Below are 27,536 nucleotides of genomic sequence, written 5' to 3'. Positions count from 1 at the left end.
ATAATACATGTAGATATTTCAACTGAAAAATATCAGGTAATCTAAAAGATAATTCAGGAGTATACACGATGAACAAACTTTACGAAATTAACGCTTATGATGAACAGGTGTAACGTTTTTGAGTGTTTCCCCGTATTATTTGGAATGTCGCTTTCGATGTCTATTGTATGGAAACACTGAAATATGAGGAACAACAACAGATTTACACCAGCATTATATTCAATCATACAACGGCGCGTGCGCGTTCCCTCACCGCACCAATCGACATAATCCGGCGCATCACGAAGATTATTCCCATCATTGTCCAATGACGACCAAGAACTGAAAAGTTATATTCACCTTGCTGATCTGAAGCCACAACCTCAGGTGAGAGGCAACATGTGCTGGCTCTTTAGTCGTCATCAGACAGGCGAAGTGGCATGTCTTTTCCCGCACCGGCTCTGCTAGACCGTTTATCACCTCTCAAGTAGCAAGTTGTTCACCTGTGCGTGCAAACATTCGATACCTCATTCGAGAAGTTGTAAAGTATTTGGTGTACGGTAACGCGTCTTGTTTTCGTGCCGTTTCTCTTTGATGCACGGAATTTCAGTATGACGTTTCCCCATGTCTCAACAGTTTGAGGATGCATTTTGAACTGAAACTTTGAACTTGTGGCACCTTTAAAATTGTACGAACAATATTTTGCACCTCTACCAAAAAGTAGCAATAAAAACGTTCAGCAGGATACGAAATTATATTCTTTATACAGACGAATATTGCTTTATTTTCCATAAGAAGAAAGGAACAACCGTCCGACAATAAGAAGGATTACATCATTTCTAATGTCACAACAAGGTGAAATTGTGGACGGATTTGACTAACTTCGATTTTCCGTACCCTGACCGCTCAAGCAAATGGAATGTCTTTAGGTCTCATGGACTAACAGTTAAATTCTGAATCAAATGACAAAACATTTTCGATAGTGTTCCAATGACACGGTTTTCATAAAAGTCTGTATTTTCCGAAATATAAAAAGACGATTAAGTGATCCTTCACAAAGGACTACAACAGACTAAATCCATACGTTTGCAGAATTAGATAGAGAATTAAGCCTCTCAAAAAGTTTCAATTCAAAGGAAAGCGAATGTTGAAAAAACAAATAATTTCAAAGGTTTAGTTGAAACGAAATCAGAAATGGAATCTTCGCTGTCACAGTTCTCAATCAACAGTATCCTCGCGCGGAAGGAGCCCAAGGTACAGGACATTGGCTCTCGGACGTCCCCCAACTCACCTTGGGTCCCGGTCGGGCCGAAACCTCGCCTGAACGGGTTCAAAGCACTGAATGGAAGTCCCTTCGCGCAGTACAAAGTGGACCAGGACCAACAAGAGGAGTTGAGTGCACTGTCTGACGAAGAGGAATCCGATGAAGCACTGGAGGTGGAGGATGGAGGGGACAGGGGGTCGACGGAGGGCAGAAGGTCGGTCGACTTGAACGTGGAAACTGATGAGCCAAGCAGGGATATTCCCGGGACGTGTAAGTAGACTTGTTCGTAAATTCAACTACTTCGTAACTCCATTTCAAAAGATGATAGGAAACTTCACTCTTTTGCTCAGCCTCGACTAATAGTTTTCTGCTCCGTAAGATGACTAGTGTTTTCACTCTTTTAGATTGAGGTTTCATTACATATCTGGTGATTTTCCAAAAGAAGCTGTGAAAAAAATACAGTACGGTGTAATGGGAATCATTTTGAAATCAAGTGGAAAACTGAGAATAGGGTAAAATATATTTCAGACCGATGTGAGATAGTAAGAAAAGTACTGTATCATTTGGTAGGAAAAATCGTCTCAACAACTGAAGCTGGAAATTAGTACCAAACGAAAAAATTGTTGCTGATACACGTTTCGCTGAAAATCGAGGAATGAAACTTCTTTGTCAGATATTATGTAAAGCAGTAATTTTGTCATTCAGTGAGAAGCAGTGAGAAGTACTCCTATCATAAATCAGCCAACCAAAGAATACATGGTTAGATGTATCATCATAGATTTCTACTAATTATATAGTCCAAATTGAAACTATCCAAGATTAAACGAAGTCATTACTGATAACTAATTGAACTCCACTCCCGGCAAGCAACAGTTTCAAAGGCTTACCCTTCATACCTCATCAGGCAAAAAGACCGAACACAATTTCCTGGCAAACAGCCGTAAGTCACGTAAGCAGTTATCCCATTTTATGATTAAAATGCCACAATGGTAAGTTATAAAGGCGTTATCTGTCAAACCAGGTTGCTCGGCAACGCTTCTGTTGGCGTTGCGTGGCTTGGGGCTCAGTAAGAAGAGCAATGACAAGGGTGACTTACTCAGGTTAAGCTGTGACTCTGTCATCCCCATTAACAATTAAAATTGATAGAAAGAAGTTCCAACAACTTGTTCAGCTCACATCGAGTAGTAGTTTTTGAGATTCTGAAGAACTTTTAATGGTTCTTGGGCCAACACAAAAATGCTCCCCTTAGAAGTTTTTCAGCAAAATGAATAACACCATAAGGCGGGACGTTTTGAGTGTTTTAGTTCATGGGGTCGTCATCGTTGAATTTTTTATTCTTTTTTTCCATAATTGGAAATTTTCAAAATCAGTTTCAGATTTCGGGCCCTGGTCGGCATGTGTCGCAAATGATTCATAGTCGAGTAACGTTCGCGAAACACCATGATTCCGTTCATTCATATTTATCGAGAAATATATAAGGCGCCCGTATTTACATCAAGATGGACTGATGGCTACTTTATGAAAACACCCCGCGAGAAGGTTGTTACTACTTGGGCTCCTTCTAACCAAAACTACCATCCACTTAATCCACTTATTGGCCACTTCGTGTAATATCATAAGCACTTATATTTCGATTAGTATCCTTGATAAACATATTTTCAGCATTTTTAGTAAGAGTTACGAAGATGGGCTTGGCTATCCCAATAAATTGGGTGGTCTTGATGTTGCCTGACGTTCAGTCTCAGAGTCTTCGATAAGATGTTATACCAGGGGGTGTTTAATAGCACACCAACAACCGAAAGTGCTGAAACATGCAAGAGGAAGGATTGTATATAGATTCACATATGGCAAACACACATCTCGGAGTCTGCTCTGAAAACATTACATTTACACGTTGCCATATTCTGAGTACTTTTCCTAGCTATCCTCTTAACTTCGTGAGTTCCTGTTTAGATGTTTATAAGTTGCCCTAAGCGCTGGTAATACTAGACCTAATTATTGGGCGGAGGAGGAATGGTGGTAATCAGGTTCCACTCGATCTGAGTGCGAATTGACATCTTATTCCGGTAAATAGGAGTTTTAGACGAGTAGAAGGTAGACAAGGCATGATTCTTGTTAACAGAAAGATGAGAGTTTAAACAAGAAGGAGCCACGCCATGGTTATTTTTCGGGCCACCTGAAGATATTCGGTACGGGCTTCCCTCATCCTGAGGTTGCGGCATGTACCAATTTGCTCCAATCTTCCAATCAGAATGACTAAGATAAACTTACTAATTGTTCTAGCGAGCCGCAGAGGTGCAGGTTGGCAACGTAACGTACCTAAATAAACATCAAACAAGTCTTTGTTTCAATTTGGAAGTTGCTTTACCAAGTCCACCTGGACATGTTAACTGAGTTTTTAACAAATAAACAAAGGTCGCTGGAGGATCTAGTATTAATTTAGAATGTTTCTAAACTTCCAAGAACTATTTAGGTTTAGGTGTTGTAAATTATGTTTCAGGTGTAACTCTGCTTCGCGGCTCCGAAATTAATGTGCCCATTAGACCAGTAATTTTTATTATTAAGATGTTTTTGTTTGAGAAAACAAGTGATAGACGATCTTGTCGGATGTGGCTCATGTCTTTTCAAGATCACAGAACAACTCTTAGAGAAAGTATTACGTTGGATGTGATGTTCTGTGTGGACCTAGTGACATTTTCAATCTTCTTTATTTTTGAAGCTGACATGTACTTTCACTCTATACTTTTCAGAAAAGAGAATCTTTATGATTTCGTCACGGAGAGAACATCATCGCTTAACCACTTGCACTTGCGGATGTAAATTGGGGCGTGGTTGTCAGACACAACGTCTAATCCTTTCGAAATATTTACCTATTTTTCAGATCAAAGAGCCGAAACACCCTCCTACAGAAGGAGCGACCCCGGCACAGGACCACGGCCAAGGAAAAAACGGTCCCGGGCCGCGTTCTCCCACGCCCAAGTCTTCGAATTGGAGCGCCGTTTCAGCCACCAACGCTACCTCTCCGGGCCTGAACGAGCCGACTTGGCCGGGGCCCTTAAGCTCACCGAAACGCAAGTGAAAATCTGGTTCCAAAACCGCCGTTATAAAACAAAACGGAAGCAGCTACAACAGGAACAGTGCTTACCCTCAAACGGCCGAAAGGTGGCGGTAAAAGTGTTGGTAAAGGACAACCAGAGACTGTACACGCCCAATGACTTAGTAGGAAATGTTTTATACCCATCTATACCTCTTCCTGGCTACAATTATGTGTTCCCCCTTTACACGCCTCTGTTTAACCCCTTCACGAGCTGAGGGTGATATGGACTTCTCTGGCATTGATGACTGTTTCTCTGTTGTGTGTTTGTCTGGTGATTGAAGTTGCTGTCAGTAAGTGTAGAAATCACAACTGCGTTCATGATGAGGGGAGATTCACCACGGAGATGTTTAGGTGAAAAGTGGTGACCTATCTCACCACGGTTCGCTGACAAAGTATAGGTCCGGAATATTTTGAGTAAAACCTGGGTTACCTTATGTATCATGCATATGTCAAAGAATATATCGTGTCAGGTTATAATGTGGAGCTTGGAATATTATTTGTAGCCGCCATACTTGTATGCGTGAATGATGAATAGAGATAATCTAATGTAAGTATTGAATCGATATATTAAATTACTGAATGAAAAAGATTTGTTAGAATCATTTTTCCTTGCTGCTCTTTAAGCATGATTCGGAGAGGCTGTCTATGTATATACTCTGTTGTTTCATCGATAGTTACTCCAACATTACGCGCATCTGGGAGCAAATTTACCAAGGCAACCGGCTGCTCGCCATTCCCGCGGAAACTTACAATAAAAACCGTCAGCGAATGTCTATAGGAGTTTATGGTTAAGTGTGCCGTAGCAAGGGCTAATTCTTCAAGAGCACATGGTAACAGCGGGCAACATGGTCCGACTATTAAACCCCTATCAACGCAAGTATCATTCTTACACGTGGATATAAGGTATACCTAAACCTAACTTTCAGTGAACACTCAGAAATACTTCAACTTCTGTCTGTAAAACACATTTTCAGTAAACCTATCTGCCTTTTTATGCACTTGCGTCTGACTGTGGAGTTTTCATGTCTTCGTCTGAGATTCATCTCAATCTCGAGAACCTGCCTGCTAAACACATTATCGTGTTTATGTTTGTTGCCTCAGTCTTGTTAGAAACTTCGCGTATTGGCGCGGTAACTTAGCATATTGGCGCGGTTTCTACCTGCGGCCATTGCAGGTGGATTAGCGGTGCACGTGTCAGAGTCATATCGCACAATAGGGTGGTGATGTTCCCGTATCACGGGCCGCATCCTTATTAAGTTGGTCGCGTGTCGCTCCGCTTGGGCGGATTCCGACAGTGACTGAGAGGTCATGGCACCAGGTTTTTCTCTTCCGTTGCTATAAGGAGTTATGAAAGATTCACTCATCTTAAAGGAACTTTATTGACATCTCGAAAAGCACACCTGAATTTCGGCTGAAAAGTCTAATCCCTGTTTGCATGAAGCAGCATGTAGTGAGAGGGTGAAGAGAATCTTCGATCTTCAGTCACACAGTAACCATGCGTCGAAAGAAATCGAAGCGTTATGATAGTCTTTCTTGGAATGTAAACAATACGTTCTGGAACTCAATAAACACAATTTAAAAATCGTTCATTTTCGAATCATCTTACGCCGTAGTTTGCGAATGTGATATTTTGCGCGTTTGTCACTCTAATTAGAGTACTGTGCAAGGTTCAGAAAAGAAAGTTTGGCAAGTGCAAGTACCAATGAAGTGCTTCTCTAAGGAACTCTATGACCAGAAAGATTCTGTGCCCTCTCATTATGTCTTGCCATTGTCCTCAGCTTGGCCTACATTTTCTCAACCCACGAAAATGCACTTTCGTGGAATAATATTTGAACGGGGCAACTAAATACCCTTATTCTTGATGAGCATACGATTGCTGCATGTGTATGAGGTTGTTACTCGTAAAAGTTCAGTAACTTTTTACAAATGTTGCGTAGTTCCGAACACTAACAACAAACTTTTATATTTCACTCTTTCGAAACCACACAGCGTGTAAAATGATAATCTGACTAGGCACGAATGAAATCTTTGTGGCTGGTTGTTCCGCCTCCACTGATTTGTATCATTCAATTAATTAGTAGCCATTAGTGGAGTCATTTCTAGTACACTTCACAACGACTTATTGACAACAAAGTGACTACTTAGACGAATTGGACATCCAGGAGGATTACGTGGCTGCCGGCTTCCGGGCGTGCGTGGAAGGAGACAAAACTAGCGTTTGTTGCGACAAGAATGGGTGGTTACAACTCTGGGGAACCCTGCGAAAGTAAATGATGGGCCGTCTCATCAGTTTGTTTGACACCTATGGTCCAAGTTTTAGTATTTCCTTTGACGAAAGTACTGAGAGCATGCACGACACAAAAGTGCAGTGGCATGTTCTGGAGCAAATATACGTGTACATGTACCTGTATAGGCTTATGCATACAGTCATAAATGTCGCCCTGAAAAATTTTCCTTTCCTATTGTATGGGCGTGGTAACGAGACCAATGACCATCAATACCTTTGCGATTGATAGGATTATACAATCCTTTGTCCTCAGGAGACTCTATTCTCGGACATCTAGAATCGTTATACCGGAAGGACCAAAGGACTTCAGACAACGGACCACTTCTTTTTAGCACTGTCCAACATTCGAAATCTTGACACAAATATGGTTTTCAAAATATCTTAAACACTCGATTGAAATGGCCCCTCATAATGTAAATTGTTCGGAACAGAGCTTATGATTGACTTGAGATCGCATTTAGGATGATTAGATTGGTTCTCAAAAGGCTTCGCTGAACAAAATATCGGAAGCTTTGCGCTTAACACTGATTGTTTCTACTCAATTGTGTTGAATGGGACGTGTTATTATGTTAGATATTATCATCTCGTGTTTGTTGAGGATTTTCATGCCCGCTCATTGGTTCTTTTCATCTCAGGATCTCGCGTGATGCGCTCGGATGCTCGCACACGGAGCACATCGGATTATCTAATGTTTTCCCAAGGCAGCGCTCACTTACTGACTGTTAAAATATCAGAATGGCTTCGGTTCCCCCAAGAGATGAAGACAGTGAAATGATAAGAAACCTTTTAAAGGAACATTGGTCGAAATGTCACCCACTTCCATCCTTGGAATTATGAGGGAAATCAAAACACGTTCTTTTGATCATTTTTTTATCATTGTACATGAAGTATAGGTCCGTTAATGAATTTGTTTGTAAAGTGTTTATACAATTCAGTTTTCTAACATATAACAACTCTGTAAATGGTTGAAAGAAGGTTTATTCAAACTCCTCTAAGTAGTCGAACATCATTGAGCAATTGTGCCGCGTTAGCCGAGAGCATAGAGCGTCGGACTGGCATGCCCTATGAAGTGGGTTCGAATCCTGTCACCAGTCAATTTTATAATTCTTTTTTTCGGCATTTTTGGGCTCCGGTCAGTAGATTCACACCCTTACGCTCATGATGCTGTGCTGTGTTGCGAAAGCCATGGTGGCAAGATGATTAAATGATTCGATGTGAGGAATTCAATTCCCGTTCAACGGGAAAGAAATAGCGTTGAACGGGAATAGGTGATAACTTACACGCAGATTACAGGTGCAAGCTTGGCGACACTGGAACGCTTTTTCCCTCACCGGAAGCGAGTATCTTCGAACATGAGAGGGGACACTCCCGGGGACAGTGGGGCCATGTCAGCCGCTCGCCAGGCCATTTATCCACGAGCGGAGGCTAACGGCCCACGTCCGATACGGATGTCACTTTAAGATGGTTTACTTGTCGCTTTACCAATTGCCACTGAAGGCAATTGATAAGATTGATGTCGACATGGCGGTGATAGTGTAATAAGCACTGGTGTCGTGATGAAACAAGACATAATGGAATATTAAGTGATTTTACGAGTCATGGAGAATCGTCACTGGATAATTGATATCATGTCTAGTATTCTGAAGATAGGAATCATTAAATAAACCACAGCTGATCGGCTTTTTCCATCAATACTCACACCGGAAGTATCTACTGTACAAAGAAAAGAAAAGTTAACCCGGAGAGACTATCGATTGAGCAGTTTAAATGTAACTATAACTATATATAGTCGTCTCACAGTAGAAAAACCTTCTACAGGAACGAAAGATTATGAGGGAAACGTGAGAATGAGCAGGAGCCATTCCTGTCGATGGGCATTCAGGCATTACACATGACCTTTTAACTTAATGGATCATCTATAGAAATAAGTGTCAACGTCTTGAGGAAAGTTCTTCTTCGACAACAATCTGAGGAAAAGCTGCAACGAAACTTCGATGTCTTAATTGTAACCACTCTAACATTCCTCTATCCATGCCCCTCCAAGCTCTTGCATGCTATAATGGCCCTAAAGGCTGCGTAATGGGATCGTTAAATGCATGGTCTTATTGTACGCGAGAACAATTCGAATGAACTTTCCGCCTGTGTCTATGATGCCGCCAGGTACATTCTGAAATCGCATCTTAGAGAATGTCAATTTCAAAGTTTCTGGAGACAGTTCTTACGGTCTTCCATATACCACTACCGGCCTCGAATCTAGGTACATGTATACTTATTGTATCTTCAGGATTGACCTGAACTCGCCTCTTTTTGCAGCGGCGCCCCGCGTACAGCACTCGAAGGGAGGGGCCTCCTCTCTTAAATCCCTAACGAAAATGCATGTCTCTCAGCTGCACGCACGCAGAGTGCTGACTTACTCCTGGAACCGGGTGAGAGACTCGATACAAATTGCGTTTTGTTTACGTTTCTGATAAAGCACATAGCGATTCAAGACTTAGAAAGCGTTTACATTATCTCCGAAGACATCTTTGAGGTGAATCGCGGCAAATGAATTTCAGATGAAAAGGTATTGAGCTCTTTCTTCAATGATTATGAATACTGTACCTTAGTTGAACCCGATGGTCATTAACTACAAGATGATAGAAAATGAGTCAAAAACCAACAAAGCGTGGAAGGAAAGTGAGTGGTAGAAGTCAGAGCTAAGCGACTTGAACAATTAAAATGGTGTGCCGTTTTTGGAAAAATATGAAAAAATCCCATAAAACGGGTGGAATGATGTTCTCTATTTGACAATAGCAAAGTATTTAGCGATGAAAGGACAGGAGGTGATGGGAGGACGATTGAAACGTATTGTGCGTGTTGGTATTATTGTGACTTTTTCGCAGGTTTCGTTTGTTCGTGTTCTGTGAAACTGGAAGGATACTTTTCCGGAAAGGTTCCTAATGCTTCGGGAACAATAACGTCTTTAGTCGGCGAAAGCAAGCGGCAATCTAACTTTGGAGGTAAAAATGCATCAGCGAGTAGCTAATGGGTGTTTTCTATGGAGACAATGTATGTTAACTTGTCTTGAAAAGATATATTTGAAAGGCAGGTGGCCTGGAGTCAATTTTTGATATCACACCAAAAATAATTATCGCACCCAAAATCTCTTCTCTAATAGGTGTTTGCTATTTTCTTGGACAATAGAAATCACTTTGGGGCATCGCATCTGGTTTGTTACAAATGACGTTTCCATTCTTAACAGCGTTTTTTACTGAATGTTGCGTTTCTGCTTTGATACAGGAAACGATTCGCCAAAAAGAAGCATTATTTTCAATTAGTTAGACGAGGGATGTGTCTAAATGTAACTAAAAGGTCATTTCATATGTGTTTTAGCGGAATCGATGCGAGGGCCGGAACAGAAGCTGCGCAAAAAGTCACAGACAACAGAAGGCACCACTGCCGCATCTCTGGCGGCTGTATGTTCAGAGTCGTGGATTAATTGTTGAATGTAACTTCAGGCTAAATGCCCGCTTGCACCATGTTGAGAATGACTTATTACAATTACAGTAATTGTACCTCCATATTGTCATTATACAATATATTGAAAAGTTTTTCTGGAGGAAAACATTGCCTTGTCTCATTTTCTTTACCCAATTAATTAATTGTAATCGAAATACAAAGCGATCATATTAATAATGTAAAAACAACAGTATACGCGTCGTCGCAAAAGTTATCGTTCCCAATTCAAGCAATTGAAAATACACATGTAATTTCACAACTTGCAATCTAAGTCAATTTCAATGACTGCTTTGTATAATTGATAGAAAAGGTTAGACTATATATTGCTACCCATCAGTTATATTTTTGATGACGATTATGTTTTCGCTTTTTTGAAACTTAACAATGCATAGATCGGAGATATTGAAACGACGTATGAGGGAATAGTGTAGGTGAAATTTACTTTAAAAAAACCATTCGCAAAGACGAGAAGCGAAGTCCTGGAATTGCAATAATTTGATTTACCAAGATAGAAAAATACGTTCGATGTACAGGGTTATGGTTTGGTTACAAGAGCCGATGTAACGTTTTTCTTTGTTCCGCATATTTCAGTCTCTCCATACAATCACGGCCTTGTATCATACAGACTTATTGCATTATAGAAGTCCGTGATACAATTACATAGCTTTCTTGAGACTATGACCTTTCAATAGGGGAAACAGAGAAAAATGTGTCCATCCAATTTTCAGCGATACCGGACAATGATTGGACACACTCGCCGCCAACGCCAGCGCCGGTGTGCATTGGTGATGCGAATGTGCTGTGCAGGCGGTGAAAAAAATGTTTTTACCAAACGATAATGATATATGATATTTCTATGTACGATTGCTGAACGAGTGACCCGGAGAATAAATTCCCCCAGCTTGTCGAGAATCAAGCAGGCCTTCCATCTTGAATGTCTGGGCGAACTGTCATTCTACGTCTCACTGTAAGAAAGACTGTTGTCCGATCAGTCATACCACCACCATCTGACCATCCCGCCCCTTCACTGAAAGGGTGTGACTCTTCATGGTTCATTTCTTTCTGCTCCGCCTGCTCTCTGGTGAGATGGTGGATCAATACCTCTCTGATCTTCTCTCGCACTGAGGTCTCTCGTCTTGTTGCCAGGTGTGATGGGCGGTCCATTGGGCGTGGTCGACTGTACGTCGCTCAAAAATCATCGTATCAAGCGGTAATGTGATGGGGAAAGGCGATGTGATACGTTGTCGACAGATGGAGCAGCGGTGAACGAGCTTGGAAGATGGAGTTGTCGCTACTTCTAAAAATTCAAAGCCAGCTGGTCATACCAGTCTCCCGACAGTCGAAAGTAGCGACGAAAGCCAAATTTTCCGGCGTGTATATAGATAAACGGGTATACGAGATATCTAGACCTATAGCTCTGCCGCCAGCCACGTGGCCGAACATCCAATAGCGTTTCACACAGTCACATACTATGTTCGAGTGAAACTGACAGAGCGGTCAGGATCCAAGGCGGCAATGAGAGGTAAAGTCGAATCGGCGGGTCGAATAGCTCATTCAGGCGATAACTCGCCGTCCGGGGATGTTTACCTGGCTGGTTATGTTCCATAGCCAGGTGTCCATGCAGATGTGGGCGTTTCCGACTCTCTGATAGTAAATTATGCAACAAGATCCTTGAGCAACTTCGGGGAGAGGCTGGGCGCAGCTATGATTCTCTCTATTTTCATCCAGATGGCGCTACGTAAAGACCAAGTTGTGTTAAAGTCTAGACCTGTCCATTAAGATATGCAGTCTGTCCATCTCCGGTGGTATTAATAGTGTGAGCTAGTAATCAATGGCATATACTTTCATTTTACAACTTTATTTCTTTATCAACAGATCACGGTGATCAATCTCTCGGATACCTTACGGGGATGACACATCTTGACACACAAGGCTCCGAGATCGTCACGTCCTTTACATGTACTTTCTTTAGCGAGCTCAAATCAGGTTATAACCCGACATAAAGGGACTGGCTGGGGATTGGACTTCTTGGGGTAAAACGGTATTGCAGGCAACAGGATAAGTCTGCATGGTGCTATCAGAGTACGATATGCTGTCAAGTGGTCAGAAACATCTCAGTTTCCTAAATCAGTACATTGCTCCTTTTCGTCCTATCAGTAAGCTATAGCCCAGTATGCCAATGACGGACATGAGTTCCCACTGCACACGCTGGAATTTTCGCTGACCGCACGTCTATACCGGTGTGGCGGGGATATTATTCCTAGGGCTGATAGTCCGTGTAACAATAGCCCGCATTGCTAAATGTTTTGGTTAGGGTTAGCGGTACAATAGATCATGCTGCTTAATTGGTCAAATACAATGCTACCGGACTATGACTCCAGGGGGACTATATCCGCTGTCACACCGGCAGCGAAATCACACTGTTTTGCGGCAAAATTTGTAGCGTCGATGCTCCGCCAGGCGACTGCCAGGCTTTGACAATGCAAGCTTGGTAAAAAAATTTAAAAAACACTGGTAATTAATATCTATATATTTATAATTTATTCACAGTATACATGTACGGGTATTAAAACACGTTTCAAGGCATATACCTTTTCAACAATTCATGATGAAGAATAATGTACCTTTCATTGATGTCGATCTGCAGATGTCGTTAGTCCCGCTTTTGGAAACATTTTAAATGTTTTGAGGCGCTGTTCATGGGCGCTGAACATCGTGCATAATTGTATTCGCTGAAAAACCTTTAAAAGCTTTTCAAATGCTCAAAATATTTAAGACATCCTGATCTAAAATCGACTCATCATTACCCATTTTGCGGTAACATTGTATGTTCCAATAAATATTGTTTTATATTAAAGATACGCTTTCTGTTTAAATCTATGCAATTTGTGCACTGTCATGAAAGTCACGGTAAGTCGATTATCATATTATAGACCCGAATATGGTTTCTTTAAACCATTACGTTTCAGGAGATTCCGATGTTGATGAACTTAGTCCCTCCCTTTCAATAACATTGACAGAAATGTTTTTAGAAACTTGATCCGCTTTGGCTTTCTTTTTGCCATCAACAACATCCGGGCCACCATCCTTCACAACTGACGTATGAGTGACGTCAGCTTTCAATTCTTCCAAATCGCGCTTTAACTTTGCCCTCCTATTCTGAAACCACGTGATCACTTGTGCGTTGCTGAGTCCCAGACTCTGAGCTATTTCGTCCCTGTCCGCAGGCGTTAGATATTTTTGGTAAAGAAACCGTTTTTCTAGTTCATAAATCTGATGGTTAGTGAAGGCTGTCCGTGACTTTCGTCGCTTCTTTGGCGGCTGTGACTTGCCGAAAAGGTGCATTTGGTCTCGTTTGGAAAGATCTGAAAAGAGAAATTGTAGCGAATGGTAAGAGGAGCAATTGAACACAAACGAAGACAATCGAGATAACCGTGAATGGACTGGAATCAACACCAATTTCACAGCCGCATATTCCAAGTCCTAAATGAAAATCATAATCAATATCGCTCAGCGCTTGATCTAAGACAAGCAAGTTCCGTCGTTTGTCCATTAGCAGCGGCGATGAGACGCAGGCATCGGCGAAAATGTAATTGCTGAAGATACTAAAGGTTGTGGTCAGCCTCGGCATAAAATCAGCCATTGTCCGAGAGCAGATCCGGGAGGGCTGATGGCAAGACGATCGACCGCTTCTGCCGAGATCAGCGGTTTGAGGAGGCGCAGTGGCGCCTCTTGTGCCGAATTTTCCCAAGGCATAAAGATGTCTTGTATAGGACAATGTGTATCAATTAGAAATGTTCTCCATCTGGTTAATACGATCACTTCCCAGCACCCGGAAGATCAATCTTCTCCCGCTGATGAAGTCGAACAGCCTGTAAAGGTTATCATCCGCATCTCGGGGCATGAGACCCCATCAAGATGATCAGATGCGACGTGGAGATATCATCTCAGCTTCACGCCATATTGCTGGCACATAACACATCCATCATCATCAATTGAGACTAATTCCTCGCTTCGTAGATGACAATCGCCCACTTTACTCATCGCTTATTTGATTAGTTCTTTGAATGGGCGGATTGTTAGTGGGGTCATCTTTTTAATCGGCGATAATGATTTTAATGGTCCCTCCGGGGAAGTGGTTGTCGCTGCTCGACATGCCGGCAAGAGTCAATGACGGTTTAAGACTGCACAACGGACAATAAGCAGTAAAAGACGATAAACCGTCGCGTATTGGATGATACAAATGTACCTAGTTGTACCCTCCCCTTAGTCCTGGACCCGAGCCGCGCTAATCTGTTATTTGGATTCAGAATATACATTGCGTTGACGGTCAACAGTTCATGATTTTATGAAACATCCCAAACAAATCATTTGGCCGGACACGTACATGCACATGCACCATGAGTCACAAACGTCTCAAATTACTCCATATTTCCTCATAATAACATCAAAAATATGACAGCAGATCATCCGTAAATCCGGATTAGCAAGAATACGTTTTATTGGTCACACTTTTCACCAATTCCTCCATCCCCGGACGCCCCAGTGACAGGTAGCAATTAACCATCCCAGTCTGATAATTCAATCTACACCCTGATAAATTTCAAATGGGACGTCCTAAGCTAATCAAGTAAGCCAACTCCGGCGTTTACACCTCATTATTTAGTGAAGTGAATGTCGAGGAATAAACTGCCATTTATATTTGATGGAGGGCTGGGCGGTAATGGAGCCATGTGTACGACCCCGGGGATATGACAACAATTTATCTCCCCTGGTGCTGGCTGTAACATAATTGTCACCATGGACCCGAAGTGTAACTACATGTATCAGTATATTTTACTGTCTCCTGTATCTTCTTCGTTTGATGTTGTATTGGGCGCCTGATCATAGCGCGACTTGATCAGGCATTTTCTCTGACTAAATATGCCGTTGAACGGCAATAGTTCAGTAATCAGTTATTCAGTGCAATTGGCGTTAGAGACAACGCCAGAGTTAGCTCAACTAATCGTTACTTTCATTTACAAAAGAAGCGTTAGAACCTGACGCCAACGTTTCGGCTGACGCCCATTGAACAACCTGGCCTAGGTTTCATATCGAATGACCCCCCGAATTGTCTCCTTCGTTTGAAACGTCAAGAACCGGGGATCAGAAAATGAATATAGTAACTGTCTAATTGGTTATATCATAACATTGTCTGTGTCTGTGTCATATTTATCACTTCGAGTGTCGTGTTGGCCACAATCAAGTCCCACTCGGACAAAGTTTTTCTTGTTTCATGAAGCAGTCGACTGGAGGACAAGTTAGCCATTATCTGCGCCACTCATCCCAGTAATTGGCAGTATCCCTCATCCACTCGAGACCAGCTAATAAATGTTACACAAACTAATTGAGTGCAAAAAGATTTTATGGTTAAACTAATGGCAATAATTCAACGTTGATTGATGAGAAGGGCGCTGCTGTTCCGTCATTATCTGCCCGTCTCTCATAGATAAGATCCAGCCATCTTTTTACATCATAAAATTACAGTTCTCTAGAGTATCGCCGAAATTTGACGTTAATCTCTAGCCGCTTTCTCCCTTTCTCACTTGAGTATGCAGGGAACCAATTTCCAGCTAGCGTTCGCTTGTTAATTGGCGTTAATTGCGTCCATGATGGATGAGTGTTGTACAGTACGCTGATGGAGCGTTGGGTGATTGCTGGATTTAGTGGAAAATTGGCCCTGCCCTGTGGGGCTTAAATACGCGATAACCATCGCAAAGCACAGAGCTAATGTCAGCTTGTTGTAGAGATAATATCTTTCACTCTTTATTACTTAACTGGCTCGGTGACATCTCCATAAAGCGTCATCTATCATCGGCATTATAATCCCCGCTCATACATTATACAGGTCGTATCAAGATAGACAGTGGCAATCTTTCACAAATGTTCTTTTGAAAGAAGCTGAGAATCATCGTAAGCTTTGCCCACCGCCTGCAATTTCTCCATCTAAATTACCTAAAAGGTACATTAGGTAAAGGTCTCATACTTTGCGAACACCAACCTGGCAATTTCATCTTGACCCTCAACCTATTGACATTGCTCTGCTTCCAGACAACGCCCGTCAATAGTTTGGGTGAAGGCTACGGAGGCAATACCGCTGGAAGTCACTCAGATGACCGTAATGATAAAACGACAGACTTTCTACAGTCTGTGATAAAACATAGCGAGTGCGCGAAAACGTTGCTAAAAAATTCGAAATACGTTTTCTCACGGACATCTAAAGACTCCGTTGTTTTCTCAATCACTCAATGCCGAACTTAGCCTGTCTGAATTGGATATTTGCCTGCGATAGACAGCTTAATTAAAATGCTAGCACGAGAACTCGTGGTAAAAGGTAAGCGGGCGTATGATGTTCCCATCTTGTTATCATTCTGTTTGACACAACAACCCTGCCTAATAAACAACTCAACACTTTAAAGCTACAATATAATCAACTTGGAAAAAAGCATCTCTCTTCTTTGTCGGAAGGTGTAACTTTCTCCCCCAAGCGCGCTAACAACCGGTTATATCAATTTCATAGTTGATTCATCACATCGAGAAAGTGACAGAGAAAAACGAGTGTTTTTCTTAACTTCTATCCTTTATAGCATGAGCTATAGCCTAGCCTGGAGGCCTTGTTTCAATCCAACCTGAGTTTAAATCATTAAAGATTTTATCCAAAAGCTTAAGTCTCTGTAGAGAGAATTCCGGCATACACTGGATTGTGGATTTGGACGTTTCATCTCACCCAAAATGTTCAGAAATAGAATGTATGATGAATGAGTTACACATGAAACGTACTTGAGTTTTAGGCATTGTTTGCGTGCAACGACACCAATGTAGAAGGTAAATTAGTCTTTGATAACGAGGAGATGTTTAGGCTGAAGGATACAAGCTTTCATTACTAACCATCAACTAACAACCTCATTGACAGGAAACACTACTTCGGAGGTGTAAAAAACAAAGCACATTTGATACTGGGAAGAGAGTCTTGGCAATAAAGCCCGCTCGTTTGCTAATTGTTTGAAGAATTCACGATTAATGGATTCCCAACCAAAGAATCCTCATGATGACCGATCTCGTGTCACATCCCTACATGCATATATGAACTGATGGCCTAGTTACGAGCAGATAGAGCTTGGCCAAGTGTCACATCCCTGCATACATAATGAACTGATGACCTAGTTGCAAGCAGATCGAGTTCGGCCAAGCCGCCACACATCCCTACATGCATTAACTGATGGCCTAGTTTAAATACGAGCAGATCGAGTTTGGCCAAGTGTCACATCCCTACATGCATACTCAGTATATAAACTGATGGCCTAGTTCTTCTAGGTTGGGCGCCACGATTTGTTTCGAAGATGTTTCGCGTAAGCTTATTATGTTGCTGATTTTCGCATATCTTTGCTAATCGTTGCACACCCACCCGCTGGCTTTTGTAATAACTATTAGCCTAACATTTGCTCTGGCGAAAATATATCTACCCCATCCTGCAGAACCCGTCAAAAACGAGATGGCATCTAATTTCGCGTTGTTAGGAACATTTGACGAAGTAGGGATAGAGTTTCTTAGTTATTTCCTCAAGACAGAACTCATTATCTTAGTCATTAACGAGGATTTACGAGGCACAAGTGCTAACCATCTCAACAGTCCATCTCACTTCCGACCCGATGAACAAATTCCACATATACCGAAAATATTATGCACATCTGAGTACGGTGAGTTTAACAACGTAAGGGTGGACAGTTCCTCGGTCTATTCCACCGAATGGTTCCTCCTCATTACCCCTGTATCAATGTGTAGCTATCCTTGTTGGTACTTCCTCGTCCATCACGTCAATTGAGGGTCTTGTTACCCCTACAAAGGCAGACGTGATAGACAGGAGCCATTGGCAGTAAACCTAACAAGGACAACGAAATTTGGCTTCGAAATTTGTGAATGGGTGGTGAGACATGAAGCCTTTTCCCGTTTCACACCAAATCCAATTATTCTCACCAATTTCTTAGCAAGGTTGCTGGTCGAAAAATGAAGGAACTTCGATGAAAATTATTTTGAAGATTCCTCTCTGCACAAGGGATGACGTATCATTTTGTTTTCCACAGCAGTTGAAATACGGAGATCAACAGCTTGTAACACCGTGAACGAGGTTGATATATTGACACCAGGTATGTTGCACTTCTAAAGTACTAGTATAACATTAACGAGCTACCCTAAACCTGCACTATAATGATTGGAAGCTGAGTTAATTAGTTACACTAACAACTGCCGCCATAAGTAGCAAATGATCAGAGGAGAAATTCTCAATTAGCACCCTGGTTAGCCAGTTTTTAACCAGTTGGTGCAACTCTATCGCTTTTTCCATCACAGGATGAATGCTGCAGAAAGACGGAGAGAAAAGAGACAACTACTGACTTCGTGCAATTAAGCCAATGGCCCATTCGTGGCAAGGTGTGGGCCATATTCTGATACTTCACTCGGAGCCTTATTGAGTCCATTTTAGACCAGCGATCCTTGCTGTCCATATAGATGAGCCTGGTAACTCTTCTAGCTTTATACATGTAGGAAATGTGTTGTCATTGGCTTATTCTTTCACTTATAGGTCAGTGCCTCCCTAAAAACAATCGGGTACAGATTTAACGATGTTTGCTCATGAATATTCCTTTGAGGACCCTCAAGTGAGTATTAGATCAGAGTTCTCATTTACAAAGCAGTTTACACCTCATCCCTGTGAACATCCGATATGTGCAGGCCTACCAAATCTGTCACTTTCGTGATAATGACTTCTGACAGTTCCTAAATAGCTTTTCGCACATGCCCTGGTTTCTTTGGCCTCAGAACAACATGAACTTACTCAGACTCTATTACACTCGGTTTCAAACAACTAAGACAGTGGCTGATATTAACAAACACTAATGCTTTCGCTGAAACATTCTTGCAAATGTACATTTACCTTTGTCATCTCTGTACAAACCTAAAAGGAAAGCACTTACTAGTCTTTATCACCCGCAAGGAGCATGAAGTTAGAAACCTGGGACCTTTGAGGCTGAATTCAAACCTTCTGTACTTCGATCTGCTAAAGTTTGAGTGAATTCATATATGAGAAACAAAACGCTTATACATTTCAGACTGATGAATACGACAGCTTGAAGGAGAGAAACTATCAACTTTCACGGCCATGCACTCCGTCGGCGGTCGAACAGAAGGCGAATTGGGCTATGCCGAAATACGCCAAAACTTTGCATCTTCGTAAAAAAGATTCAATCCATGCATTTTGGAACAGTGTTTGAGTTGCTAAATGCCTCCATGTGTTTGTTTTTCTCTGTAAGACAAATGAGTGGCTGGCTGCAGCTGTGAGCGACTTACCAGTAATTACCGCTGGCAGTAAATGCTGCTTCATTATCAAGCGAGCAATTGCTACAGGAGAAGGTTACAAAACAATTTAGAAACTGAGGCACCGACAAGTTGATTTTCTTTGTTCGGACAGACTCCTCTCCAGTGCCGAGGTGGTTGACGAACTGAAACTTTTGAAAGGAGAATCAGAAGTTTCAGCCCGGATAAAAACATCTTACGCAGATTTTTTAGAATGAATTGTTCAAAATATGGTTTCTGAACATTCCCAATCTGTAAGAGTTCCTTAGCCGTGAGAGGGCTTCTTGCCAATTTCTAGCCTACTCCGGCCAAAATGAGGTCAATGGTGTAGACTGGTTCGCGGTAATCTGCGTTCGACTATGTACCATCGCAAGTTTTGCTGTCCTTGAGGAGCGTATACCCAAAATTAAAATAGGTTTGGCCTTGGAAACCATGAAACAAACTAACGACCCGGCGATGTTGGTTGAGACCAGCTGTCCCAATCAGTCCTAGACTTCCCCTCCAGTTATATTGACCAGTTATCTTTCTTGTAATTGCCTTCTATTTTGGTCCACTGACTCTAGGCCTAAACAATCACCTTGTTAATTGCACCAATATTGTACTCTGACGGCCAAAAAATGGTCGCCGGGGCCCGTTTCCGCACTTTGTTTTATGGTAATTGCAATTTCGTCAGCCAGAACCAAAACCTTCTGGATTTCAGTTTCAATCTGTTTCAGTGAGAAAATATCTGAAAGAACTTTATGAATCAGGATCTGGAAACTCTATTTAGGGAATATACATGTTAAGTGCATCAAAAATAAATATCAGCTTGAATACATTTCAATTTGGCATACGTGTAATGGGTAATCTTTGCACAATTTTTATCAATTTCACATCAAACCCTCATCTCAAGGAATTTTCCCAAGCACTGCGGATCAAATCAATCGCAAAATACGATTTGCTGGTTCATCTCCGAAGAGAAATGATATTCTTGACTTTCCCATGATATCTCACGAACTTGTAACGTTCTTATTTTCATTATTAACTCACCGTGGGTTATCAAAGCTAAACATGATAAGACGTTTATATTTTTACGGTCTATGACTATAGCACCCCCTCTTACCCGTCTTCAGCCAACCTTACGGCAAAAAGAGATACAACCCCGCCCGAGGGCCACACATGAGTACATTTGCACCTGAGCTTTACAGCTAATCATAATACCAGTTTGGGTAAGGTAGATCTGTTCATATTGCCCAAGAAAATCTGTACCAAGTGCCCTCTGATGAACCCTTGCCCGAATTCCTAAATATAATTTTCCCAGGAAAAGTAAGAAACCATGTTTTATTGTTTTATGATGTTAGTTATAATATTAGTCACGAAAACATATTCATGAATAATATTACATGATATATCCCAGGAAAAGCTCCAAAACTGTCGATAAAAAGCAATAATACAAAATCAGCAAAATAGAAGAGAAATTAGCTAAAGGCGTGGGGAGCTGCTTTCGATGACGCTAACATCAACTTTCATCTGAAACCATAAACTATCGTATACACTGCTACAACGTTTTCCTCTATGAACTTCTTTCCGTAACACTATATTTTCTGATGAGGCTTGTATCATGAGTAGGTATAAGCATTTTCTTCTGGTCATACTTAAGGAATGATTAATTAATCAGCAAGCAGGCAGGAATTCGTTAATGACGAGTTTGTGATTCACTGAGGACGATCAAAGTGCTGATTAACGCCAAAAAATATGCCAGCAATGAAAATGCCATCATATAGAAATAAACCCAGTCTGATTCATTCATAGTACATGTATTAGTTAGCTTTATTAATTAGCGTTGTAGAAGAATGCATATCTCCCTTTGATACGCTATGTTATATCATCACATTATGTGCATTACGTCACCAGAATTTGCTTAATTGCAATCCACCAGCGAGGTTCAGGGGAGTTGAATTTGTTCCCAGGGTATTTACCTGTCGTAATATCAACGCAATGTTAGATGTTTTTCAGTATAAGTACTATAAAAGCTGATTTTGTCTTTTAGGTCTCATACATCTGAAGAAAGGTTTGCGATTCGGAAAATGTCAAACGGAAAAAAGACAAAGGACGCAGAAAGTTGACAAGATGATGACTTAGTTGATTGTGACTACAGGTGGAGATCGTCTGGCGTGACGCTGCTCTCAAGTATCCCTCGGAGGTGTGTAAGCACGTGTCATTATTGACGCCTCACTTCGAGTGGGATGTTTACACATTGTCATGGAGATTGTGATCAGGGGTCAGGGAGTTCAACCCTTAAAATTCTCTCAGGGAGGTGATCTCTTAATTTGTTAAAATCCTCAGCATGCGCATTTTCCAATATGTTTTTCCCATAGAATAATGTTATATATTTCACACGCGATATTGGCCTACGGTCGTCATCATGTTCTGATGAGAAAGCAACTTATATGGTCCCCAATAACCAGAAGATAAACTTGGATGCGATGTAACTGGGCATGATTTATAAGAGTATACATCTCATCTCCAGGTTGGATGACTTTTAAGTTGTTTGTTTCTTGTCAGACTGCTTGTTTTGTTGACATGATGAGAGGTGGAGTGTTTCTCATCGTAAACTAACAATATTAAGTTCGCCGTTATCGGGCAGCCACCCTCGGTAGTATCATCACACCGGTAAACGTAGAATCCTCAAGCCCTCGGGACATTAGACAACCGACTCATTAAGGTGGCGTTCCCAAGTAATGATTTCAACACGCTTTCTCATAAAGATTGTATCCATCTTTTTATACGCCATTAGATGGGAAGCTATTTAACTTTTACGGTGCCTTTCAAAGATCACCATTGCAACTCAATGATTTGTAACCTGAAGACCTCAGACGTTAATCTCAGTTTTTAATTAATTTATTGGTAATGTTATGCTTGTATTTTATGCCCGAATTGATGAGAATCTTTAACACGATTGAGTGTTGTTTCGTTGTCCATCACCATTGGCCCAAAATACGTCGTCACTGCTTCAAAAAGGACACCAATCTGCCCTGAATCTGAACAAAGTAAAAAAGAGGCTGAATGAGTCTTCAATCATGAAAGGAAAATACAATGTTTGAGGAAAGTTTAATATTAAACCGAGTAAGAGGGGAGTTATGTTGTCACAGAGAATGTCTTTGTCGAAAAAAAGTCACGCTGCGAGCAGGGTTCGAACCTGCGCGGGGAGACCCCATTGGATTTCAAGTCCAACGCCTTAACCACTCGGCCATCGCAGCTACACATGCCAAATGTACATTTGTATTTTAATTGAAACCTGGGTATGCTACTTTCTGAGACATTCAAAGAATAAACCGTGGCTGATTTGATACTGATTTCGAAAACAGTGCTAATGATAGTCGATCACTATGGGGTACTCACTAATCGATCGTGCCTCCGGGTTTAAGGGTTGTTTAAGCGAGGATCTCATGAGAACCTCCCTTCTTTCTCACCTGAGGAAAGTTCCCTCCCAGGGGCCGACATCCACTTTATACCTTGGCTCGTGTGAAAGGAATAGACCACGGTTAATATTAGTTTAACTCCGGTAATGTGCTGTTATGGTACAAATATATTGATACTTTTAGCCAGGCAGAGTTGAATATTCTGTAACACCAGATCAATTCAATGTTTAACTGGGATTTCTCACGATCTTTGAAAAGTTAAAGATAGAAGTCATGGCCTGTCTTTATTGAGTCAAATTACTTTTGAAAGTTTTAAGAATTGTATATCAGCAGTAGTTTGGGTAAATCTCTAAGGATGAGTGAATGTTTTCGTGGGATGATTTGCACAGTGCTTAAGTTATGATGTATGTTGTTTGTCTTCAGAAGAGATCATATCTTACAATTAAAGAGCCATTTTTCATGATAATTATCCTGTAAATACTAGTTTTTTTTGTCCAGACGGCGCCAACTGGATCATGCTAACACGATCATTTATCACTCTTGCTCTTCTATGCATGATTATCCGCGCTTGTTCAAACTGATTGATACATAAACATCGATTTCTCCAATTCCTTTGACATTTGAATTTTAATTTCAGTCTATTTAGACCAACATGTATGTGTATATCATCTGTAAGATGAAAATTATTGCCAGTATATTTTGTTACTCAGTGAAAAATGATGAGGCCTAATTAGTCTCTCGAGAGCGATCATAGTCAAATACCACTATTCGGACTCCCAATATCCATAACTTTTTTTTGCAACGCCGAAAATGATGGTGATACGATCGTTAAAATATGGTTTAATGAATATTTTTGCATCATTTGAGCAAAATGCCAGTCGGATTTGGAGGTTAGATAACGGTGAACTTGTGAATCGGTGACGTAATATCATTAATTTTTCGTTTAGAGACTGTAATATTTGTGTATTTTTGAAAACGTATATACATGCACATGTATCATGGTCCTCATCTTTGTCCTTATGCTCTAAGACGAAATAGGTCCACAGCATCAAGCGATGTTTGTCAGTTAAGATTATTGAAATTGATCGTTGTTAGCAACCACCTAATCTCTTTCCTGATTCCCAATATAATCTTCTCTAAGATCAGGTGTAAGAGGCTGTAACAACTCTAATAACCCGCCACCAATCTTATTACCTCAACAATGGATAATCGAATTTTGCCATCATTACAATTATTCTTCTGAGCGCCTCCTTAGGCTGTCCAAAAGTAGCTTGTTTTTGTATCTGCACCTTTCCCTGTATCTTTATGTTACCATCTATAGCAAGAGAGATTTTAAGCATAAATCGGTGGCCGAAAAGCGAAAACATGCTGCTGAGATAGCCAGAAAAGCAACGGCCGGATTCGCATTCAATAGTACGAAATCAACGTTGAAAGAACCCATATACATGTACATGTCTTGTCCAAATTTCCTGCAAATGTAGTTGACGATTCGCTCATTTTTTAAATATGCCAACAGACAAACTAATATTAATTTTTGACTGCTGTACTTCATGTAGTATACAACAATATTAATCTGTTGAAAAGAAGAAGAGATTTTAAAAATTTAAAAAGATTAGTTTCAGCAGATCTCCTCACCTGCAATACGAAACAGCTTTCCTGGAAGAAAGACAATTAAATATCATTATGTGTCAGGAAGCAGCGTGTCCTCCAACACGGCAATTTTAAGATATGCTATATATAGAAGTATTTTTATCCGCTTTTGGTTCTTTCTGAAATGAACTGTCAACAGCAGTCGAATATGGTGTCAATATGATGTCCAACTTTGCATTGCGGCCCGAAGATGACGAGAAAAAGTGTTCTTACGCCTTTATAGACTACGGGTTGACATACTTCATAGAGAAGCCAGGGTTCTTATTCAGTAAAAAGACAAGGGATTTGCTCAATATACGTACGTATCTATAGAGAAACCTGTCCGATTCCTAATAGGTATTGCTAGTATTTGACCCTAAATGTTAATAACAATACAAGCGCATATCCATTATGGCATCCCCGTCAGATGACGGCAATGCTTTTTCGGTATTCTCTACTTCATCTCTGATAAAAATGATAAAATAAATGCAATTGTACTTTACTTACCATGTGCAATATCTCCCCCGTTGTTCAACCCCTCAAAAGTCTTATTTGCCATCCTTAGCAGTGCGTCCAACGGCGACATCAAGCCACCACCCCGGAGCTGAGGTTTAAACGGTTCGTCAACAACGTCTATTTCTTCGTCCGACTCCCAGTCTCTTTCGCGTTTTTGGTCCTTTAGACTGAGATTCCACGGCCGAACGATCCCCACTTGGAATTCTCGTGATCTTGTCCCACTTTTGTCCGATTTTCGGGAAGGAATATTTAAGATATCACGGATTGTAAAGCTAGTTAGTGGTTTCTCGGGATTCCTGGGCGGTTGAACCATGGCCAGTTTTCGAATTGGTCCGTAACCGTGCGGAGAGTCCTCGTGAATGTTTGTCAAACGTGGCATCTTGAATCAAAATTGTCACCGATGTTCAAGATGAGGTCGTGTATTGTTTTGAAGAAATTGCCTGTTCTTCCTTTTTAAGTATCAAACGCCTTCCTTGATTTACCCGCTTATACGCTCAAAATGCATTTCTCTGAAGAAGATCGAGTAAGGTCCTTTCCTTTAGTTCAGTGGTTGAATATGTCCTCTTCCTGTGTCGATCCTTTGAAATGATATGGAATGCGGTTCCCTTGACGATATTTTCCTTGAGGAAGAATGTTGCAACGGCCGAGATGACGTTCTTTCCCGTTTGCTTTCACTTTGAGATTTCCCGCGTCCACTGAAACCCTGCTTTAGTTTGACTAAAACTAACCATATAATACAAAGATGCTGCTCCGCCTTCGCCTATGTATGCAATGAAATGCTCTAACAGAAAAATTGATGAGAAATACGGCCTAGGGCAGGCCGGGGCACCGCATCAGACTTTTAGGATGTCAAGCGTGACACTGTCCTAGATTTCTCGCGCTTTTGACACGTTTTTCAGCTGTGAGATAGTCCACGGACAGATCCAGTGTCGCTACTGGCTCTAATGTGTCAAATCATTTACCGGGTAAACAGTGGTAATTAGAAGACGAGCCACACGTGGATGCTGGAGAAATGGTTACAACTGATATGATCTTGTCTTGATCAGATATGAATGAGTCCCAGCGCGTGAAATCAGATATAATCCTCCCTGACCAATCAGCGTCCAGACTTAAGGGGCTCTCTCATTCCCTCTGCTCTAGACCCCCTCCGAGGGATACTAAAATACATCATGTGTTTATACAACAACATTAAAAGACGAGAGCGAGGCCACACAACGATACTCTCTAACCTGCTCATCAAGCGTTGTTTAACGGCGGGTAGCTTACCCATTTACTGCGATGAGAGGTGAGACGGGCACTTTAGACACTTGAAGTGCATAATCAAGAGGAGAGTTGTTGTAGGTGTAATAACAATGTCACAGCTCCGGGCAGAATTAAGGTACACAGATGCGATCTGCGCAGATGATCCCAGTGGATCAGCGCGGCCCCCGGGGTTGCTCCATGCCCGTGTCTGCCCATGCGTGGTCCATCCCGCTAGCGTGCAGCATCATTTGCCTGCTCCTCATGTTGCGCGCACTTGCCAAAATCATCAACAACAACACCTACGGGGACGAACCAGATGATGCGCTTTCGGCTCCTGGTATGAGAGATGAGATTTATAATCGACAGAAACACTCTGCTCACTTGAAATAGTCAAATTTTGTTTAAAAATGATATTTTAAACATATTTTTATCATTTTGTTATCAAATAATCACGTCATTTTGTGTCTAGTTTCTGATTGGTTAACGTAACAGAATTATTATTTTTTGTTGCTTTTTTCATTTTTATTCCCACCCCTTGCGGCGAGGTTGAAATAGCTTGTAGCCGAGGTCGTATCCATGTGCATCTCATTTTGACAAGCTAATACATCATAAAGAAACGATGTTCTCCATTACGAACCCCATACAGACTTGTAACAACTTTGCCCCAGGTTATTTCTCAAAGCAATTGCATTCCTGGATCAACATGTCAGTTTACAAATAGAGCGAGCGTGGTGAGGGCAAACTCTCCACAACAAAGTCAAATCAACACTACTATTGAAACAAAAGATTCACACGCACGAATCGTAACTGTGCTACTGGAGAGTTTTGCTAAGCATTTCCACCAACTGTCAAGAAGTTAATAAAGCTACTAAATTTCACACTAAACATTTGTCGCCTCTTCCTCGGTTTAACATGTTTCTTTTTCGTTCATGCGTGATTCACGCGAGATTTATTGTAACAGCATATTCTGTTTTCGATGAGTGTTTACACATAAACCTTTGAAGCTTGTTTTAAAGGCCACAAAAAACAACGTGTCTTTTTGTTTTACTTCCAATTAACTTTTTGTTGCACATCTCATTTGATCGCGCTGTCACCAACAATTATATCGAGCAGGAAAGAAAACAAATCAGAGATGTTAATGTGATACTAAGAAGTGTCGGTATTTGTGACTAAACTTTGTTATCGGCATGTGATTGGCTCGAGTTCAAATGACGTCACCATTCCCATTCTCGTCGT

The 27,536-nt window shown here is 41.3% G+C and overlaps 2 protein-coding genes, 1 long non-coding RNA gene and 1 other non-coding gene across 5 annotated transcripts; 2 read left to right on the top strand and 2 right to left on the bottom strand.

Annotated features, from left to right (window-relative positions):
- The first annotated feature begins 413 nt into the window (after positions 1 to 413).
- LOC135489737 (homeobox protein Nkx-3.2-like) lies at positions 414 to 21,697 on the top strand. 2 transcript variants are annotated; one of them, XM_064775231.1, is made up of 3 exons: positions 414 to 1,513; positions 4,125 to 4,462; positions 21,542 to 21,697. In XM_064775231.1, exons 1-3 carry the CDS (start codon positions 1,174 to 1,176, stop codon positions 21,554 to 21,556), a joined length of 693 nt encoding a protein of 230 aa, XP_064631301.1. In that variant the 5' UTR covers positions 414 to 1,173; the 3' UTR covers positions 21,557 to 21,697. The 2 variants fall into 2 exon arrangements, with proteins under 2 accessions (XP_064631301.1, XP_064631300.1); XM_064775230.1 differs by lacking the exon at positions 21,542 to 21,697 and having other exon boundaries at positions 4,125 to 4,905.
- Positions 12,676 to 26,473, bottom strand: LOC135489736 (transcription factor LBX1-like). The gene is made up of 2 exons (XM_064775229.1): positions 25,050 to 26,473; positions 12,676 to 13,490 (listed from the first exon to the last, which is right to left on the bottom strand). Exons 1-2 carry the CDS (start codon positions 25,435 to 25,437, stop codon positions 13,084 to 13,086), a joined length of 795 nt encoding a protein of 264 aa, XP_064631299.1. The 5' UTR covers positions 25,438 to 26,473; the 3' UTR covers positions 12,676 to 13,083.
- Positions 18,248 to 20,206, top strand: LOC135489738 (uncharacterized). The gene is made up of 3 exons (XR_010447209.1): positions 18,248 to 18,308; positions 18,743 to 18,818; positions 19,269 to 20,206. It is a non-coding gene; the product is annotated as an uncharacterized LOC135489738 (long non-coding RNA).
- Positions 22,670 to 22,751, bottom strand: Trnas-uga (transfer RNA serine (anticodon UGA)). The gene has a single exon. It is a non-coding gene; the product is annotated as a tRNA-Ser (tRNA).
- Positions 26,474 to 27,536: the final 1,063 nt, after the last annotated feature.

This window comes from Lineus longissimus, chromosome 6, assembly GCF_910592395.1.
Source record: "Lineus longissimus chromosome 6, tnLinLong1.2, whole genome shotgun sequence".
Classification (NCBI taxonomy): domain Eukaryota; kingdom Metazoa; phylum Nemertea; class Pilidiophora; order Heteronemertea; family Lineidae; genus Lineus; species Lineus longissimus.
Note: the sequence above shows the minus strand (reverse complement) of the source record. Positions and strands in the feature narration are given on the sequence as shown.